A 20,197-nucleotide genomic window follows, 5' to 3' on the forward strand; every position below is an offset into this window, starting at 1 on the left:
ACTGGTAGCATTGTACTCTTAATGAATGTGTGCTTTGACACATTTCTACAAACATCTTACCCGGTGATTTGTTGTGACTGCCATTGTGTTTACTGAGGCACCAGCTGATGAAGCAGGGGTTTCCCCTACTACAGCACAGATTTGAGTGAAAGCTGTTTCCTCCCAGTTGAAGGTAAGGTGAGCACCACAGGAGTGCTGCCAGCCTGCTGCGGGGAGCCACAGTCCCTGTTCAAAAATCACTCAGGACCAGGCACAGGCTGTTCTGCACAACAGAATCAATGCTCAACCTCGAGCACGGTGGGGATGCTATTGCTATTGTTCGTTCAAATTTTTAATCCAAGATGGGTCTGATGAATGGAACTGTTGCTCGCTACAACCATGATATGCATCCTGCTACATTCAGGTACCTGTTTTAATTCAGTGAAAACCAGTATGCAGGTGCCTAGGGTGAAGGCTTATCTGCACTGCAAAGCCAGGAGCGAGTGTGTATGCTCTTGCTGAGTGGAGCTAAGCCAGGGCTGAAGTTGTAGGACACTGCTCTTGCAAAGCCTCAAGTTCAGCAGTGTCCATAGGGTCAGGACTGAAGGCAGGGATGTAGGGGGAAATTTATTTTACAAACCCACTTGAAAATGAATTTGCTTCTTCAGTGCAAATCTGAGGAGAGGAAGCACAAGCATCAATAACTGAGTATGCCTGTCTATACATTTCCTGCAGCAGCTATCAAACTAGTTGTGCTCTTCATCATGCGGCTTCAATGTGTGATAGTGCTGCATTTCAACTTTTTTTGTCGTTCTTTCATCTTTTCACTTCAAATAATGAAAGGATCCCTTCTGTACTGCTGGTAGTCTTCCCCCCACTTCTTCCCTTGTCCTCCCACACAATCTGTGGCAAACTGACACTGATTATCTCTTCTTCTTCCTAAGGCTAAAAAACTCTGTAATTTGCAGATGCCAAAGGCTGACATTGTCTTACTTATGTTACATGAGAATGAGAGAATGAGACTAAGCACAGTATGTGCTCATCTTGTTATCACGCAGCTTAAGTCTGAAAAACACGAGGGGACATGTTACCAAAGTTTTCTGGGCGTACAAGCCAAACATCAACAATAGCCACTGCCAGATAAAAGCAATTTCTTTTTGGAGTTCCACCACTGAACCCTGAGGGGATTTGTGCAACTAATAACAAGTCCAGAGAGAAAAATGAGATCTGCAACTTTAACGCCTGAGAAAGGATGCAGATAAATACAGTGGGACTTCGTCTCTTTCCCCCCAGTATCTCTGTACAGCCCAGTATATCTGGGCTCATTGAGGGGGATGAATGTGAATATTTGTTCCTTCATTTTTACAGAGAAGGGGGGAATTGCACAGAAAAGTAATGCCCATCTCTTCTCCAGGCTGATCTTTTCAGGACAGCGTACCTCCTTTGCAGACCTTCTCCTTGTTCAGCACAGCACGCTTGTCTTTGATGCTTCACCTGAAGTGCTACCCCTCCTGACAGCAGCTGAGGTGGGGGAGCCAGGAGCTCCCATCCTAACCCACTGTGCTGCCATGGGCAGCTCCCCCTCAGCAGGGAAGGATGCAGCTAACATCTGATGTTACATCTGGAGCGGTTTCTCTTGCCTGCCTGCCTCAGCCACAGCCACATAGATGGCTGTGTATGCTGGGAGGAGGGAGAGTGAAACATGCACTCATGCCCTTTTCCGTATTTTACTCTCCTCATTAAAGTGGAAAAAAAAGGTAATAGCTTTATTTGAAAGTAGGATACACGTAGGAAATACTGTATTCCTTTGTGCTGCTCCACGAGAAATAAAATTGACATTCATATTGAGATTCAGAGCAGTTCTGTGGATGGAAACATGTGTCTCCCACTCCACATTTAAATGTCATTTGCTTCAACTCCAAACAACTGCTGTAGTAATCAGTGTGCCCTGTCAGTTTTTCTGTTGCTCTCCTCAATTCTTTACTTTTGCACCCACACGTCTCTCCATTTCTCCAAGGGCCAATAATTAGTATAAATGTCACGGCTTTGTTTGACTGGAAGGGACTTGGGAGGTCAGTGTTCCCCTGATGCCTGAACCTGATTGCCTGAACACCACTAAAAAGGTCTGTTAAAGGCTGGCTCCAGTTAGGCAAATGCCTGGCTTTTGAAAAGAGAATAATCCCAAACAGGTGGCACACATTCACAGCTAGAGTGCAGAAATCCAGGTAAATCCAACAAACTCATAACCTCTTTTCTATATGAGAGACTTGCACAACTGCTTTTCTTCTTTCTCTTCCTCCTCTCGCCTCTCCCCCAAAGTCCTTTCACCTCTAACACAGCACATTTGGACAAAGGGCAAAATGCAGTAAAAGCTTAAAATTCTTTAGGAATCTGCCTCAGAGGGTGACCTGCTGCCAGGGTTAAGCCAAAACAAAGCAACACCAGATCCCATGTCACCACTGTCAAGCCTCAAGTCCCTCTAGAAAGCCAGCCGAAAGCCTCTCTGCATAGTTCGCAACCAACTCACAAGTTAACTCTCTGCTTATCTTTCAGGGTGTATTAACACATTCTGGGTGTGGATTAACTTGTCCATCAGTGTGACACAACTCAATCCACCTCCACGAGGGGAAAGAATTTCATTTGTTGTTTTCGGGGGATTAGCAATAGGCTAATGGGGAAGAAACACTAAAAGATGGCGCTCTGCCTTATAAAATACTGCTTGAGACTGCTTCACAAAGACAACTAAAACATGGAAAACACATGTCAAACCAAGGGGCTGCTCTGGCTTTGGTTGGCTCAATTTTGTTAATGATTTCTCACTAATCAAAACTGCATTCCATAGGGACTGAAAACAAGATGTTTACAAGCCGCCCGGGAAACCATAGTTCTGTGTATGAAGTAGCTGGTTGCACAGCACTTCTCTACTTCTCTACAGTTTTTAGATTACCCTGTGTATCTGCACTCAGCAGATACCTGATCGTTCCTCTGCAATTAAATGATATTTACCACCTCAGGTGCCACCAGAGCTCATCCATCTTTCTCCTCTCCCTCCCCACTCCACTCAGATGACAGCTGCTGTAGTCAAGTTCTGCTGCCAGAGAGTGGATGGACAGATGCTACTGAAGCTTCCCTTCCAGAAGGCCAATAGCACATCCAAAGGCTGCAGAGACTTGGGGCTCTCTCCACATCACCTACTTCAGGCTACTTAAGGGCTCTAGTGGTCAGGTATCTATCAGAGATAGATGTTCTGGTCCAGAAACAGTACAGCTGTATTCAGGCTAATTTATTTTGCTCCTCAGCAGTGCTAATTGATTTGCCTGGATAATCACCACTGGGTGCCACCAGGTGGTACCCAGATCCTTGGCAGCTCCTTCTGAGCATCCCTACACTCTGTCCTGTAGATGTACTGCCAGAGAGCCTGTAAACTTTTGGACATCAAATATTTTGCTTCATAAAGAACATGAAGAAACAAATCTTTTGAGACATGATGAAAGCCCCTTTGGAATAATGCCATCTATTATAGACTACCCAACCTGAGTTTGAAGTCTTATTGCTTGCTCTAACATGTAAAAAAAAAGATCTCTGCTGCCTGAACATTTCTTGCCTACAGATGTTTCACCAACAAAAATCCTAACACCATTCCTGCCCATGTGGCTGTGGTTTTTGTGTAGGTTTGGTACCATTGCTATAGGGAACATTATCTGATGAATTTTCTTAGTCTTTGTTCACACAGGAACTGTATATTTAGAGCTCTTTTTACCTGGGTACCAGGTTTGCGTGTTGCTACTAGATCCTTCACCATCTTGACCTCGGAGACTGTGACTCCACCAACCATAAAGATGATCAGAAGAGGATGATCACCAGGGTGAGGGCGATTCACCTGTAAAATGAAGGAAAGCATTATTTGTAGTTGCTCTGTCCTACTTCGAATCCATGGACTAGCAGTGATCTGCTCCCTAAGCTGCTGGAGGAAGACTAATGAGGAAACTCAGAAATATTCATGGAATGCTGGTCTCTGTAGCAGTTGAGAGGGAAATCAGTGGGGTTGATGCCCTATTACAACTAATGAGCTGTTTTCAGGGAAATTGAATCCTCATGGCTTCCAATAAAACCTAGGGAAGTTTCTCGTGAGGTCTGAGGGCTTTCCCCTCTATTCCTTCATTGTTTCCTACCCTCTCCCAAAGTGGGAGGAGATTACTTGGCTGGATGCACACATATGCATGAAGCTTTAAGGAATGAGAGGTAAATTACTACCCAGCAGAAGCAAAAAGTCCAGCCTAAACATGCTAGAATCCCTGCCTGCGGTCAGCAGTGGAAAGAATTGCAAGTAATGTGTTTTCACCAGTCCAGTGAATAATCCTTCACAATTCATCCAATGAAAATAAATTGGGTCTGTTATAGTATAAATTCAGTTTCTAGCTTGTTTCACTTTACAGTTTTCAACACATCTATGACCAGGTTATAACTAATATAGAGAAACTTCAGCTCAAACAAAATACTTTTTTCATTTTTCCCCAATTATCATTAAAATGGCACAAACATTCCACTTCAGTTAAAACTCTATAAAATCACATTTCAATTTTAAATGTGAAGGTAATTCTTTACATCATTTTTTTCTCAAACACTTTTAGAAGTCTGATTACTTTGCTGTTTCACAGCAAACTCTTTCTTGATAAAATACTCCCCTGCCAATGCCTTTGCTCCAGTGTTTGGGAGTGATGTCAGTGGAGCCCATTGCAATTGGAAGCCACATCACCTTTGAGTATAAAACACTCCAAATGTCTGGCTTCAAAAAGTGACAATGAGAAGAGTTTAATTTGTTCTTTTTTAGACTCTCTGCCCCCCCCCCCTCCTTCCACAAGTGCAGGTTTTCAACAGCATTCACTCAACAGCTTGAAAGTGGTCATTAACCTGTGTTTGGGCAGAGCACAGCTCCTTTGCTTTCACCACCACGGCAGCTACCTTTGATCCCTGTGGCTCCAGTTCCTAAGGGTACAGATCTTCTTCTCTTCCTTACTGTGCCTGTCCTATATTTAGTTTTTGGGCAGCTTTTCATCCTGGAGCTCCGTCAGGCTTTCTGACATGCAACCTTTAGAAGAGACTCTTCCCTTTGAAGCAAGCATGGGGAGATGCATGCTCTCTCTCCAGGCTAGCAGGACACTGTTTACAGAGGGCTCCCTGCTCAGTGCTGCTTCCCAGACAAGGAGCTCTTAAATGCCCGGGGAGTCTGAAAACGGTACAAAAAGCCTTAGATAGATGCATTAGTGAGCTGAGTATTTGAGTATTGGGTGTCTATTCTCTCAATCTTCCCCACTTTGCCAGCCATCTTCATTGAGCTGATGGCACAGATAGCATATATACTGCAATTCATCAGGGTGTCCTGCAGTTCTGATGTGATAGTTAGCAATTTTCCATTTACACCAACAGACCAATTAAATGGATACACCAGAGCTTACAAAGACTTTCTTTATACACTTTTTCACATCAGACTTCTTGCTTTTCTTACTAGCTGCATATAACACAGTGTCAACCACAAATGGAAAAAAGTCCATTCTTATTACAAACACAATAAGAAGTTTGAGTAAGATCTAAATATTAACTTACAAAGCAGTCCAAATAGAACTATTACTTGTTAAATATCACAGTATTTCACGCTGTAATTGCTGTAAGCAGTGACACAAGGTTAAAGAAATAACTGCTCACAAAGATGGTGAAGATAAAAATTGATAAAACGCTCTGCTATGGTACTTTGAGGTAATACACGAATTAGTGTTTTATTCCTTTCCTTGGGTCTTTGCATAAGTCTTCGGTCATTCAGAAGCTTCATGAAATGAAATGGAGCTGTTTGCTCTGACAGTACAGTTAGAAAGAGCAAAGAGCTTGAACTTCAGAGACTTGATAGTGAATAAACCCTCTATTTCTTAATGTCTTTTCTAGTGACAAGAGAGTGACAAGCACGCGTGCATAACACTGGACACACTGAAAGGACACCCAGTGTAAGGATATTAATCAGAAAGCACAAGCTCTCATGGCAGTACTAAAGAGAAAATGTCTTGACAAATCATTTCCTTCAGTCAAAATAAACCTAGATCCAAACACATGGTGCCTATATAAAACTTATTATTTTCAGAAGACTAAAGTTCAAACCACAAATTCCAGAAATGCATATTAAAAATACTATTAGGCATGCAAACTCTAAATTAAATTAGGATTGCAATGAAAAGGGTCCTGGAATCTGTAATTTTGTTATGCTATGCACAAGTGTTTTGAAGGAGGACAATACTCTGGGTACAAAATATTTGGCTGTGTTAAGAATGTAAGTTTCTGCCAAGATTTTTTTGTTTGATAATACAACCACCCAAGGCTCTGTCTTTTGAAGGAACTGGCTGCATGTAGCTAAACACAACTCACTTCTGTAATACAGAAGAACTGAAATGGACTGCAACAAAAGCAACGTGTTCTGGGACCCTTCTAAAGTTTGGCTGTCCTGGGACATTTCCAAGGCCTCTGAATCCCATTTACTGTGAAATCTGAAGTTTGCAAAAAATCCTCAAGTAAAATTCATTTTCAGTTCAAAATGCCATGTTAATACATTAATTTTAATGAATTAATTGGAACCATTATCTCAAGCAATTAGAAAGACTAACAAAGAATAAAGTAAAGCCACTACATCAAAGTGAGGGAGTCCAAAGCAAGAAGGAGGCATGATTCCCTGAGTGTCCCAGCTGGACATCAGGCCATTCTCTCCAGCTCCGAGCCCACCATACTGCATTTCCTCAGGACGATGGTGGTTAGAGGGCTCTTTGCTGGTGTAAGTGTCTGTATGGAGGAGATGGAGAGGATAAGATGGGAAAGTGGGATAACAGTGGGCAATAAAACTCTAAAACTGAAGCAGGAAGGGGCTGGAGGACAGGTTTGCTCTCATGGCTCAGAAACAGCCTTTTCCTCTGAGGAAAGCCAGCAGAAACAACCTTTACTGTCCCATGAGGGCTAACTCCGCCAACCAGGACACCAGCACCAATCCATCTGGTATACTTGCCAACTAGAAACCAATTAATTTCGCTGAGTAAGTGGAAAAAGGAAAACACATTTGATCACCGGAACCCAGACTGCCATGCAAGGCACTTGGTATCAATGATAATAAGCTGAGATCATTATAAACCACATGTGGTCTAGAGCAGCAGTCAAGAGGAGTCCTTGAGGCAGGGAGACCTTTTCCCTTCACCTGCCCTTAGCTTCAAAACAAACACATTTGCAAGAGAAACAATTTCTGGATGAGAGATACCTTTAAAAGTCTGTGCTGGATGAACACATCTGAGCCTCTTGCTTACCAAAGCATGTTTATGTGAGCTGGTATTTATATTCAGGCATTGAGAAAGAAATAAAAATATAAGGAAGCTCATGAAATAATTACTGTGCTGATGGTGCAGTAAGTGAAGAAGATCCTCTTATGTAAGAAATACAGGTTGGTCAGAAACTCATCCAAGTAATAACTGATCACTTGCCAGCAAGCCAGCTACAAACCAAATGAGCAAGCATGGACACATTATTTATGAGGTTTGTGACTATGCATTCTACACAAGATTCACTTGCTCATCTGCTACATATTCCATGTAGCAGTGTATTTGTCTTACTAGCAGAGATGCAGGTACTTACAGGTACATATTGCCATAATACACTTACGTGATACTTGCACACAATTAATAAGGACAGAACAGCCCTCAAACTAGCCAAAGGTGTCAATGTCCCCATCTAACTATTTAGACCTTCTGGGGTATTTCTGTTCCTTACGTTTTTGTTTTGTTTTGTTTGGTTTGATTTTGTTTTCTTAAAAAGGACAAGCTATGTTCCTGCTCAAAAAATGGCAATAACCACAGGCAATGAAATAAATACAATTGTGAGACTCACAAAACCAAGCATTTAAAAAGTGATTGTGTGCACAAGCTTGTTTACTTTATTTGATGGTGGAACATTTGTGTTTTCTTCTACTATTTTTGGAGTGTTGGCATGAATTTTTTCAGTACTAATAAATGAATGGAAAGAACATTGGGTCACTATTTCTATAGCTATCCTTCTCTGTCTCAGGGCTTTATCATAAGCTATGAAGAGCTGAGAATTTCCATTTAGGAACCGAACTGAATACATTTTGCAAGTTCATTTCAACTGGGCAGAGTTTCCTGAAAACAAGCACTGGATTTTAATCACATCTGATTTTGTGCTTGAGATGAACTTCCTCTGAAAGAACAGAAAAATAACTTTGTTATTCTGATAGTATGTTCTAGAATAGTACCAGTATCACAGTCAAACGTTTTTTTGTCTCCTGCCTTAAATGCATGGCAGGCCTAGCAGGTATTTGCACAAAACAGAACTTTTTTCCTTTCTATGACCACAGATCAATTCAGGTTTTAAGGAATGTTTGTAGCTCTTCCACTCCACCTCCCTGTCCAAAGCAGGGCCAACTTCAAAATTATATGAGGTTGCTCAGGGTTTTGCTTGGCCAACCTTTGGTTACTTCAGAGGTGGAGAATCCACAGCCTCTCTGGAGTTAACCACTCTTAGGGTGGACGTTTTTTCCTTATATCCAGTTGGAATTTCCCTCACTTCAACTTGTGTCCACTCTCAATAGTTTGCTGATGCCTCTTCTGTGCTGAGAAGTAGAAAGAAGAACACCTGGCACGGTACAGAAGCTTACTGTATTCATAACCATGGTATTGATGTGGTTTGATGTAAATTCAGGTTTGTTTTCAATGGAGAACTCAGGATATGCAGTAAGGCAGAGCTGAATGCACAGCATGCTAGCTACTCTGCAGTTCATCTCTGTAGACATCTAGTGAACACTTAGCATGGCCTAATTTGTAAAGCAGAGTAAGCTCTTGCAGAAAGACTGTCTTAAAACCTGCTAAGAGCATAGAGAAAGCAATTTCTGACTAATAGGCTTCCTTCCTCCACAGTGCAACTTGAACAAGATGAAGTTATGGAAAAGACACTTAATATGGATCTTCCCTGATGACTTTCCTCCCCTGTGAGATCTGAAGGTTCATACTTCTCTCCTCTCTCAAGGCTGCTTGGTGTCCTTAAAACGCTTTGATGAAGTGTCTTGTGGAAAGCTTTTTGGAAATCCAGGTAGGTTATATGAACTGGCGCTTGCTTATCCAAAGCTATGTGAGGTAGGACTTCTCAATAGCAAAGCCACACTGCCTCTATTCCCTGCCTCCCTGCAAGCATTTAACTCTCCTAACCACCCCGTAGGTTCTGCTGAACAGTATCAGCTCAAGTACATAAAACCAACTACAGCCATCTGATGCCATGACCTCAGGAAAATCTTACAGATGAGCTTGGGAAGCCTGGCTTACCTTCATGAACATGCTAAATCCAGTTTTAAGGAGGTCAGTGAGGCCTGATGACATATGCTCAATATCAACAGGATCAGGTCGATCAGGATTACAGATCTCTTCCACTACCTGTTTCAGCAGTGGTTTGTAAGAAGCCTGCACAAAAAGAACAACGCACTGTGAGTGAAGCTGCTTAGACTTGGTACAACTGCTCTTCTGAACATTTTATTGCCATGAAAGGTAATAAAAATAATCACCCTGGAAAGGAAACCATTCAGACAGTTAAAATATTATCAACGCAGCAGTGGTCTTTGTGACCTTGACCACAAATGGTGTGCACCAGCTTAGCATCAAACTGAACAGACTAGAATATAGCCACACATTTACTCTGCGCCATGTGTATTGTATCAGTAAAAGCAGGCAAGGATGAAAGGGGCTTCTAGTATCTCTGGAATCTTTTTGGAGAAAGGGCTAATAATAGGGATGACACTGTTGCCCATCATGCACCCCTATCTTATTCACTTTGTAATGATTTTACAATCACCTAAACAGAGGTTTTTAGGAGGGGTTGAGTATTAACTACTCATGCCTGTCAGGCATATCAGAGGGGCTCAGAAGAGGCCAACCTGCCTGTTTGTCCCTCATGGGAGAGCAGAGCTAAAAAATCCCTGTTAGTCCTTCAGCTTTGATGGCTAGGGCGCTCTACATAGTACTTTCACCTCTAGAAAACCTGGAGAAAAATAGGCCAAACAACCCCATCAATATCATGTATCTCAGCTTCAGAGAAGTTAGGGACATACTAAATATATAAAGGTACAAATGGTCAGCATCTTGGAAGATCAGCTTCCAAAGAATTCCCCATGCATCCTCTTCGGGGTCCACAAAGCTTCAGGACTGAATATGAATTAGTAGCCTAGAAATTGTCCCATTCCCTTACCAAGGTTTAAACCACTTTGCCATCCTGAAAAAGTTTCTAAACTAAAAAAAATTAGGGACTTCTGGAAAGATGATCTTTAATGAAAATTCAACTTTATTCGGTTTACAGATAGAGTTTTGTTTTGCTGCTTTCAACTTTGCCCAAACTGCAATGGAACCACAACTGTTTCAGGAAGTGTAACAGCCTTAGAAAATTAGCAGCTTTCAGATTAGCACATTTGCTTTCCTTTGGGACTAGCCCAGGTATACATCATCCCCTAGATGTCTTAAGGCAATTGAGTATGACTTCATTAATTTTGTAAAGATATTATCTACAAGAGACATCATGCAAGATAAATGTAAAAATGGATGGAAAATAAAAAGCAAACCACTTGGCTTGAAAATTTTCTGAAGTAATTGAAGAAATGTTTTTCACCCAACACTTTACAGTGAGAAAGAAAACTTGCAGTTTTCGAATACAGTCCTGTCAACAAAGATTTATACAACTCGTCCAGCTCTTCTCACAACATGTGCATAATTTTTAATTGAGCCAACAAAGCAAATTACAGCAGACATGAGCTGCAGGATCTTTTAGGAGAACATGCCAAGATTTGTGTCAATTCTAGTCACGCAATAAACAACTGTTTGACAATACACATGCAGACATGAAGTCCTATGTATAAAAATCTGTTTAATATCTTCACAGATGAGGAACAGAAAGACATTAGGAATGAAATAGTTTTTTGAATAGAGATCAAATCACAGCTAAATAGAGAAGCTTTACTTTATGAAATTAAAGGGAAAATATTATCTGACTTCAGACAAAGCTATGTACTCAAAAGATGTTAAAAACGTGTTATGGTTTTGCATGTCTGAATTTTCAGCACCCAAACTCACTGCTCTTTAAAATGATCCAGTTTGGCTACACAGATACTGAAAGGCAGGTAGTACGGTCACCTATCTTGTTTAGCTACGATAGTTTCAAATATTTAAAAAACTTTTTATGATGTAAAATTAATCTATTACATTTTTTCTGGAGTTTTTGTTTCATTTTTTTTTTGTACAACCCCAAAAGCTGCATTGATTTCTAACTCATAACGAAACCTTAATCAACTTTAAATTTTGTTGGGGCAGAAATTGTATTTAAAAGAGTTGTTAGAAACCTTGATGGCTATTGGACATAACTCAGACAAGTTTGTAAGGAGAAAAGGAGACAGAAGAGAGAGAAAGAGAATGAGGAGAGGGAAGGATGGAGGAAGGCAAAGAGGAAGGAAGAAATATACTTCAGATGAATATGAAAGAAAAAGAACAGTAGTTACAATACTAGGAAAATACTCTCCTCTTGCAATGGTCACTACATGGTTTAATAATCTGATAAAAACACATCATTTTATGTAAGACATATACAATTCAATGCTACAAAAAAGTCATTCTAAGAAGCTATCCGATTGCCACTTCCTTACCCGTAGACACCTTTTTTGAGTCTTAACAAGAAATGGAGGCTTCCCAGTTCCTAACAGAGAAAGCAGAAAAGCACCTATTATCTAAACCCATTCCCACAGCACCACGCCAGGCTGGGAAAGTGTACAGCCACAGTAAGGGAAGGACACTACTTCAGAGGATCTAAACTGATTGCATACAACCCATATATTAACACCTGCTAGTCAAAACAGAGGCCCATTTGTAGGCAGATGCATGTATGATGGAAAAAACCACATCGCTTGCTTATTTTAGCTACTCTAAGCCTCCATAACTGCCCTCAGCAGAAGGTTGGTACTATTCAAGCAATTAAACCCATTGCATAGCCAGATTAGGGGGCTGCAAGGTGTTAATACATCCCTTGCTGTGTTCCAGAACTTAGCCCTAAGCAAACAACCTGGGTTACATCCAAAGAACACACCGATGCTAATTACACTTCCAGGAAACTTTCAGAGGTTATTTTCTTTACCCTCTGACAGCTCCTCCCACCCCTGAGCTGTATTAAATGTTTAACAATTCCCCCCATTTCAGACACCAGACTGCTACTAACTGCTAGGGGACTTCAGTTTTTCCACACCTTAGTTTTCCAGTGACATTTTGTAACACTCCTGATTTTTGTTCTTACAGAGGACTGCTTAATTTGTACTACATCCCTTTGCTGGTCTACAGCATTCTTATAAGTTTGGAAGGATTTTTTTCTGGCTCAAGAGTCAAGTTTTATAGTCTCTATATCACTGTATGTGCTTTCCATTGTAAAACTATTTTTAACTGAAAAAGGGGAGACAGAAAGAGAGAAGAACACTTTATATTAATCCTGATGACCTATAGTAATACCATAGTGCATTTTTCATATTTTAGACGCAAAAGCTGCATTTTTCACCTATTCACATATGGGACTGAGTCTCACAGAGGAATGGGAGAGAAAATACACAGGAATATAGTTGCTGTATAAATGTGGGTATCCTGCTTTGCTATGCCATGAGAGGTCTTAGTCCAGAATCATCTTGACCTATCCCTTCCTTTCACAGGCATTTATGTCATAGCACAGTGCTGCAGAACAAATCCCAGATTTCCTTCTCAGACAATTACACTTGCTGGCATTGATATGGATTTCTCTGAGTTTGGATGAAGGACTTGAGGAAGTTCTTGATGATTGAGTCAATTATAAAACCTGTACTTAAGTATTTTCCACATGTGCAGAACACATATGATTAGCACATCAAGAAAATTAGTGCTGTAATTTTGACAGCATGCTACAGAAACAGCATATGCAGGGAAAAGAAAGATCCACTTGCCTGGTGGGTGTTGCTGCCTGGATTATGTATGGAATTAAACTGTTTCATGTGCATTCGAGCTCGAGCAATATTCCCGAGGGACCGAAAGATACTGTCCACTGCATCTGTGGCTTTCTGAGATGTCAGGTTCAGTGATGAGTCACAGCCTAAAGAAATAAACGTGGAGCTGAGTGAGTGAAAAGCTTTCAAGTGTTTTGATAATAAGCAGTAGGAAAAAGATAACTGGGAGGAAATTTTAAATTAGTTTCATTATGCTATATTCTAGAAACTCAGGAGCTTGTTAGACAGTGGCAGAAGTCTCTGTAGCTAAGCAAGAAGACATAGTCCTAGACAGCAAGTGAACAGCACCTCTCTAATCACATTTGTAACCCAAATCATAGAACAATTTCTTCGGCGCAGGGTATGTTTTGTTGTCCACAGCAAACAGAAGATCCCATGCTAGCAGGCCCTGAAGTTTGTTGGTCTCATCTGGGCAAAACAGCCTTGAAGAGGGGAAGTGCTCCTCAGGCATTGTAATGGGCCTCTGGTTGGCAGCCTGCTGACTCCAAATGTAGCTCCTACTTTTGTGACAACAAAAATGTGTCTGTGCTAAATAAAGCAGAAATGATAGTTACACACTGGAAAGAGCTGTACTGGCATAAAAAACTCCTTATCCCTCAGAGTGGCACAGTTACTACTTCAAATGTACTTTTCCAAAGCACTTCAGATAAGATATAATGCTTATCTTCCACTGAGGAGAAACTCAATTTACACGACCATGTAAAAGGTTCCTCCAGGTGGCTCAGCAGTGCCTTGGCAAAGAGAAATTCTTAGCCTTGGCTGAATCCCCCTCTCCACATGACCTATACTGCACAGAAGTACTGAATAAATGCTTTCTCAGCTGAGCTGCTGCTGAGAATCGGCCAAGTGAGAGAGAACTGGGTCACCTGGTATTTGTATTTTCGTGTCTACACAGCTCTACACCTTTTGACATCTCTGCCTGCCTCTCTTCTCACTTTATTTCTCATCCCTTTGGTGGAAGATCCATCATAAAATAACCTTTCTTGCCGTACATGCACACCACCACACACTGGTGTCTTCTCTGGGGGATGCTGCTGCAGCAGTTTGTGTGTCCATCCCCCAGTTCCACAGTTGGTCCCTACATCTATGCAGAATCCTTCTGAGAGGATGGGGTCTCCCTGCAGGTCCCAGCACCCACCAGCTAGCAGCATGCTGCACCAGTGAAGCCTGGCACTGAAAACAGACATCCAAACTGTTGTGATTGTATGGGCAACTGATTTTTGTGAGGGGGAACTCTGAACAAACTTTACAACTGACAGGGGACAGAATCGTTATGAACTAAAGAAGCAACAAAAAAGGCGGCACTTCCAAACTTTACAGGGAATTTGTATTAGCTAATCTGGATCACTCACGTCTTTGCATTCCTTATGGCAGAATACATATATATAAAATATATATACACACATACACATGTATAGAGGTCTGGAACTATTTCTAGAACATGGTGATCAGACACTGAGCTTTCATTTGTCTGAATATTATTTGTTGAAAGGCTTGAAGTCAGCTCCCCAGCTGGTGCAGCAGAACAGATAAAATGACTGTACTTCTGCAGGCTACATCAAACCAAGCTGCTGAGGATTTATGCCATTACACCCCACAAAGCAAAGAAGTGAACAAGAACTGTGCCTTGCTGACTCCCATGTTGTAATTCTAACACAGACACTCATATTTCTGGATAGGCTCTTTAAATTAATTTTCTTAATGAGTGCAAAATAACTTACAGAAATACTGAAATGTTGTTGTTATGTGTGTGCAAGATCTGCATCCTCTAACACTCTGATTGACCCAGGTTAGTTTTTCATTTGGCTGAGCAGCCTGTGTGTTGCCCGTGAAAGCCCTGAACACAAACTCTACTCTACAGCTCATTACCCCACTCCACTGATGCTCTTGACATCAGAAAGATAGCTCCTGTGTGTGATCTCGTGCCAGTTTATGTGTAAGGGAATGGGGTTCAACAGCTGAAAAAAGGGAAACAGAACACCTCCTGCACAGATGAGGTTGGTATTAAAGTCTGAGGTAACAAATCCCAGTTTGTATTTATCATTAGCACAGGCAGAGATCTTGTATTGTCAGTGTGCTTTTACCCTGCCCACAAGAAAACAGGGATGAGAAAACGGGGCAGTCTCCGTCGGCTCCCAACTCAGAGGCTGTGTGTATTTAACAGTCAACATTTATAAAGCATTTTTTCAGATTAAAATGAAAATGAAGAACCATATCTCATTATTGCAGAGGTTTGTGTTCTCTCTCAGAGACAAGTTTTCCCTGGTTTAGCTGCATTAGAGATAAGCAGCTCCTAGCTAATATAATCAGTGATATTTTCTTTGTCCTCTCTTTTCCCCTGTGTTGAACAAGTTCAGGCAAGGTAAAAATCACACATCAGGCTTGCCTGCTTTGCACACTCCTTTTTTTTCTTAATTGTTTATTTTCTCAGAGCATTTAAAAGCCTTTTGTTTTGGCCATACAGTTATTTTTTTTCATTAAAAGAAATATTTGTTTCCTTCTCCTGTTGGCATCACTTCTCCTTCTCTCTTTATTTTAACAAGAGCCTTTTGACCAAGAAGTTTCAAACCATCTTGTCACTTCCTACTTCTGGAACTGCTAGGGCAGTTTCCGGTGGACACGGTGGCTGGAAGCCCCCGAGACGCTCCTTACCTTGCCTGACCCAGTGCATCCCACCTGGCTTTTTGTAACTGGGTCAACCTTCTCTTGGGCAATTTCTCAGTGAAGCGCAGCCTCTGTAACAGCACTGCTGGAACCTCACTGCCCGGGAAGTGCTGTCTGGAGCTTGGGCTTTTCTTTACAGCTCGTGCTGACACACTGTGGGCTGGAGGAGGCCATGAAATCATTCACCCTCACCATCTGTTTGACAGGCCACATCACTTCATCACTGTCACCCAAAATGAAAGGTGCAGGAGCCCTGCTGTGCCAGGTTGTGCTCCTGGAAGAGCACTGGAGCGGGGTGTGCTTCCAGTCTCCACAGCAGTGTGGTGCTGGACCTAGTTCGGGATCCAGGGAGGCACTGGGAGGTGAAGCTGGTCTGGCACCAGTGGAAGGCTGACCAGAGAGAGGGAAAGGAGGCATACATTCAAAGGTTTCTCTAAAATGTTACTTCTTGGGACTTCTGATCAAGTACTACCACATGTCTGGGTTAGGGAGCTGCAGCTCCCTTTTTCCTGCCTAACTTACAGCTCTTTTTTTAAAATGTAAATTAAAAAAAACAACTCTTTTCTGCAACCCGTTATTGTTGAAATTAATTAACCAAATCGCAGGCTCTCTGAAGGCTGCTGCCTACCCGTGGCACTGCAGAAGGCTTGGAGAGGGGAGCTGGCTTTCTCTGGGGCCTGCAGAACAACAGAAGCTTGTGTTGTACAAATGGCAGGCAGTTACAAATCGCCTCCCGTTCACACCTGCCCTGTGAATGGGGCTATGTGTGCATATGGAGAGCAGAACACAATCCCTCTTCTCTGCTAGCTTCACACTACCAAGAAATCTGCTTCTTTTACAATGAGGAGGTGGAATACATTAGCTGCTGCACAGCTCACGTGCTAATTAAAACAACTCTTCCTGTTACTGTTTTTTTTCACAGGAAGTTAAATGGCATTTCATTTGGAGACCATGCTGAATGAATTCCTTTGAATCCCAAGCCCTATTATATAGGGGAAAAGGCATTTAAATGAAATTTGGTGATTTCCTGTCAGACTTGAAGAAGCCCAGTGGGGGGAAGTCACCATTAACCAGCATGGCGCTAAAGATTTTAAAGCACACATCCAAGATCTTGATATCCCAAGAAGACCACAACCTAGTTCTGTGGTAGGTGGTGCCCAACCTCATTGACATTGTTTCTGTTCTGCTTCAGTTCACTTGTTCTGAATTTCAGGAGAGTGAGACTGTCAGGAGCTGCATTCAGCACCTAACAGGATGAGACTACCAGCCCTTATTTTTGACCTACTTTTGAACTTTTTCATCAGAAATAGCAGATCTCCTCCTAAGTTACATGTCTGCATAACCATTAGCAGCAGAACTAATCCATTTTCACAAGAAGCTTGAAATAGGAGAATGGAGATGTTCTCTACAGTCTGGAGTGACCCAGAAACCAAACTGGAACAGTTTTTCTACTGATTTCTGAAATTGGAAGGAAGTTACTGTAAGAAAAAGACACAGATATTGTGAACCCATGAGACCTACAATTACAGAGCGGCACGTGATTGATTATCCCCTCCCTGAATGCAACAAATGAGAATTTCATATCTGTGTATCAGAAAACCTTTCCCTCTGCTTTGTGTTTTGGGTACATGGTCCAGCTGTTATAATCAACCTTGTTCTTTCTCTGGAGCAGTATGGTAATTATGAACACTCTGTGAAGGTCTTTGATACTTCTGAGACATCACTGAAAGGCCACAATGCTTACAAAGATAAAAAGTTAGGAAAGCTTAAAGTTCACCACTTTACTCTGCTTTATTGGTATTTATTTAGGCTTTTTCTACCTTAGACTCTCTCTATAGCGCATTTACAGAAATAAACCAGTGTAAACCCTGGAATGGAGCTGGCAGAGTATCTGAGCCATTTAGAAGTGCACTCTGGAGCATGGGCTGAAACAGAAAAGTAGTACTGTGAAGAAGAGACAATCCAGCATTAGGATTGCATTGTGCAAGCTATTTTTTAGGTATGCAGAGTTAACTTTCTTGTCAGTGAAAGACCAAAGAAAAACAGAGATACAGGGTGCCTTGAGGGTCAGAACTCAAAATACAGCACCATGATCAACCAATGAAAATCTTCTACTTGTATACTTTAGATGATAGTATACCAGTGGGGGCCCTTCTTTGTCTAACAGATATGTCTAAAAGGATACATACGTATACCCACAGCAATAAGTTTTATAATAGTTTTGATATATTCACACATTAAGATTGTTATGAAAAAGTAGGTACAAATGCATATGGTTACACAGACCACAGCTGCTTTTTGCAAGGGGAAAAAAAAAAGTGTAAAAACAGAAGCTACGATGAAATCTGTGATTCTCCTCTCACCTTCCCAATGGATTCTGTCATGCATTTCAATCTTTATTCTTAAATCTGATTTGTATTAAATTGTGTTGCCTGCTGCACCTAAAAGGGTAGCTGGTGAGTGTGACACTGTGGGACAAGGGTGGGCCAGAATACAAGGTATTTCTCACTGCCCAATAGCAGAACCAGCAGAAGGTGAAAAATCAGAATTGACTCCATTTTAGTTGGGGAGATAACAGAGAAAGGTGCATTCCCTAGACCCTGAGAAGAAAGCATCTAGAGGAGGCAGATACAGCGGTGTCTGTGACAGCTACCCTGTAGCCCATGGCATGACTCTACCCCTGTGGATGGAGAGCATCCTGCTCTACACTTGCTTGGTCCTCCACATCTCTGGCCAGAGCATGCATGGTGAGGGCTCAGGCAGCCATGTCCATGCTGCTGGCAGTTCTGAGTGAGGAGCAAGCCTCCAGGCAGCCTTGAAATGCTGAAGGCCAGGTCAACACCACAGTGGGCTGAGTTCACTTGACATTAGCAAGTGATTCAGGAGCTACAGGTTGGATTAGAGGAAAAGAAGGGTAAAAAGAAATGGGAAAAGTGGGAAGATTTTTAAAATAGTATTTGGTGTTTAAAAGTGAATTTAAACTCCAGAAAACAGGCACTTAGCAAAAAAATTATATGAAAGTTATAAAAAATCCCTCCAAACAAGTCCATTTTGCTGAAGCCCTGGCAAAGCAGTGTGCCAGTGCTGCTTCCAGAGAGGGGCTGGAGCTGGAGCTTGTCAGCCGGTGAAGGGGTAGGAGCAGAGGTGCAGAGATAACCTGCCCTTACCTACAGCCTCAGGATGCTCTTGCCCCATCTCCTACCAGCAACCGCAGCACTTTCTAAATTGTTGTCCTGATTCAACTCGTTTTCTCTCCCTCCTTCCATCTCCCTCTCTTCCCATCCCCTTCCTGCAATGGCTCCTTGCCCCAGTCATATCTCAGCCCTTCAATGCATCTGAGAGGTGGAATTCAGCTTGGACGATACCACTGCTAAAGCACTCCATCCCCATGGCCTGCCATGGCAAGAGGCAAGTCATCTGTGCACCAGAGGTGAAGAGGCTGAAACTCCTCCAAGGCATCCAAGATTTTAACATCACAGACAGAGTGGGAACCCAGGATTTCCTAGCCCTGGGCTTAACTGGCCCCTCTGCCAGTAAATGCAGCACTGAATAACAGCTGCAAATGCTAGCAGGCAGCTTTTAAATGAGGATCCAAACTCTTAACAGTACCAAGCATTCAGGGATAGAGCACAGGTATGTCTGTATGGGCAGTTCAGCACATATCTGATGTTTTTTATATATGGACATACTCTGTGAGCTCTGGTGCTCACCAGGGAAGGATGGCAAGAGGCAGTGGTGGAAAAGCCTATTGCTGGCATCAAGTCTTTGAACCTCTTCTGGAAGCTGCTCTTTGGTGTGCAAGAGACACACAGTCCGTGTGGCTAAGTACTTTGCTGGATCTCAAGCTCTAAAGCCACACATGTAAAAATCTGGCTGCCTACTTATGTGATTAAATATGGATTTAAGACCTATCTTTAGAGAGTATTTTCTTTTTTTTTAATTTTGGCCTCAATATCTGTCACTTGGACATTTCTATTTTACGGGAATATTTTATTGCCTCTTTCTTGCCAAAATCCAACAGCACAACTTGTAATATCAACTTTTATGAAGCACTGCAAGCTCAGTACTGCAGGCTCTCATGTTACATGAAATTAAACTTGTCAATCCAGCACACAATTACAGGGAAAAACTACAGGACTTGCTAGAATATATTACATAAATTAATTACAGGAGGAATTTAAGTTAGGCTCAGATGTGCTTTCTGAAGGAAATGAATGTAACAAATTCATTAGGGAGCCATTCAGTTCCTCCCTCAAGTAGTCCCTATCTTAATTAAAACCCCACACATATTACTAAAGCTATGGTATATCTTCTGTAGGTCTAATAAGGCCTCCCAATCATGTTCTTGCAAGCATTCAGTAAAAGTCCAAGTTTTACTAAATGATGTAGAGCATTTTGAATATACTGCCCTATATGACCCTCAGACTTTTGCAAGTTATTCTCAGCTACCCTCCTTTTGTCTTCAGACTGGTG

General features: G+C 41.8%; 1 protein-coding gene across 1 annotated transcript in view; it reads right to left on the reverse strand.

Moving 5' to 3' along the window:
• The window catches only part of SCFD2 (sec1 family domain containing 2), a 190,446-nt gene that overhangs the window by 1,880 nt on the left and 168,369 nt on the right, over positions 1–20,197 (reverse strand). Inside the window, exons 6-8 of the mRNA XM_057413807.1 lie at positions 13,001–13,146; positions 9,333–9,467; positions 3,740–3,859 (exon numbers count right to left, since the gene is read on the reverse strand). Of these exons, the coding sequence (XP_057269790.1) occupies positions 3,740–3,859; positions 9,333–9,467; positions 13,001–13,146 (401 nt within the window). The remainder of the gene's footprint in view (positions 1–3,739; positions 3,860–9,332; positions 9,468–13,000; positions 13,147–20,197) is intronic.

This window comes from Pezoporus wallicus, unplaced genomic scaffold, assembly GCF_028554395.1.
Source record: "Pezoporus wallicus isolate ANWC-B61680 ecotype Strahan unplaced genomic scaffold, APGP_CSIRO_Pwel_v1 contig_5709, whole genome shotgun sequence".
Classification (NCBI taxonomy): Eukaryota; Metazoa; Chordata; class Aves; order Psittaciformes; family Psittacidae; genus Pezoporus; species Pezoporus wallicus.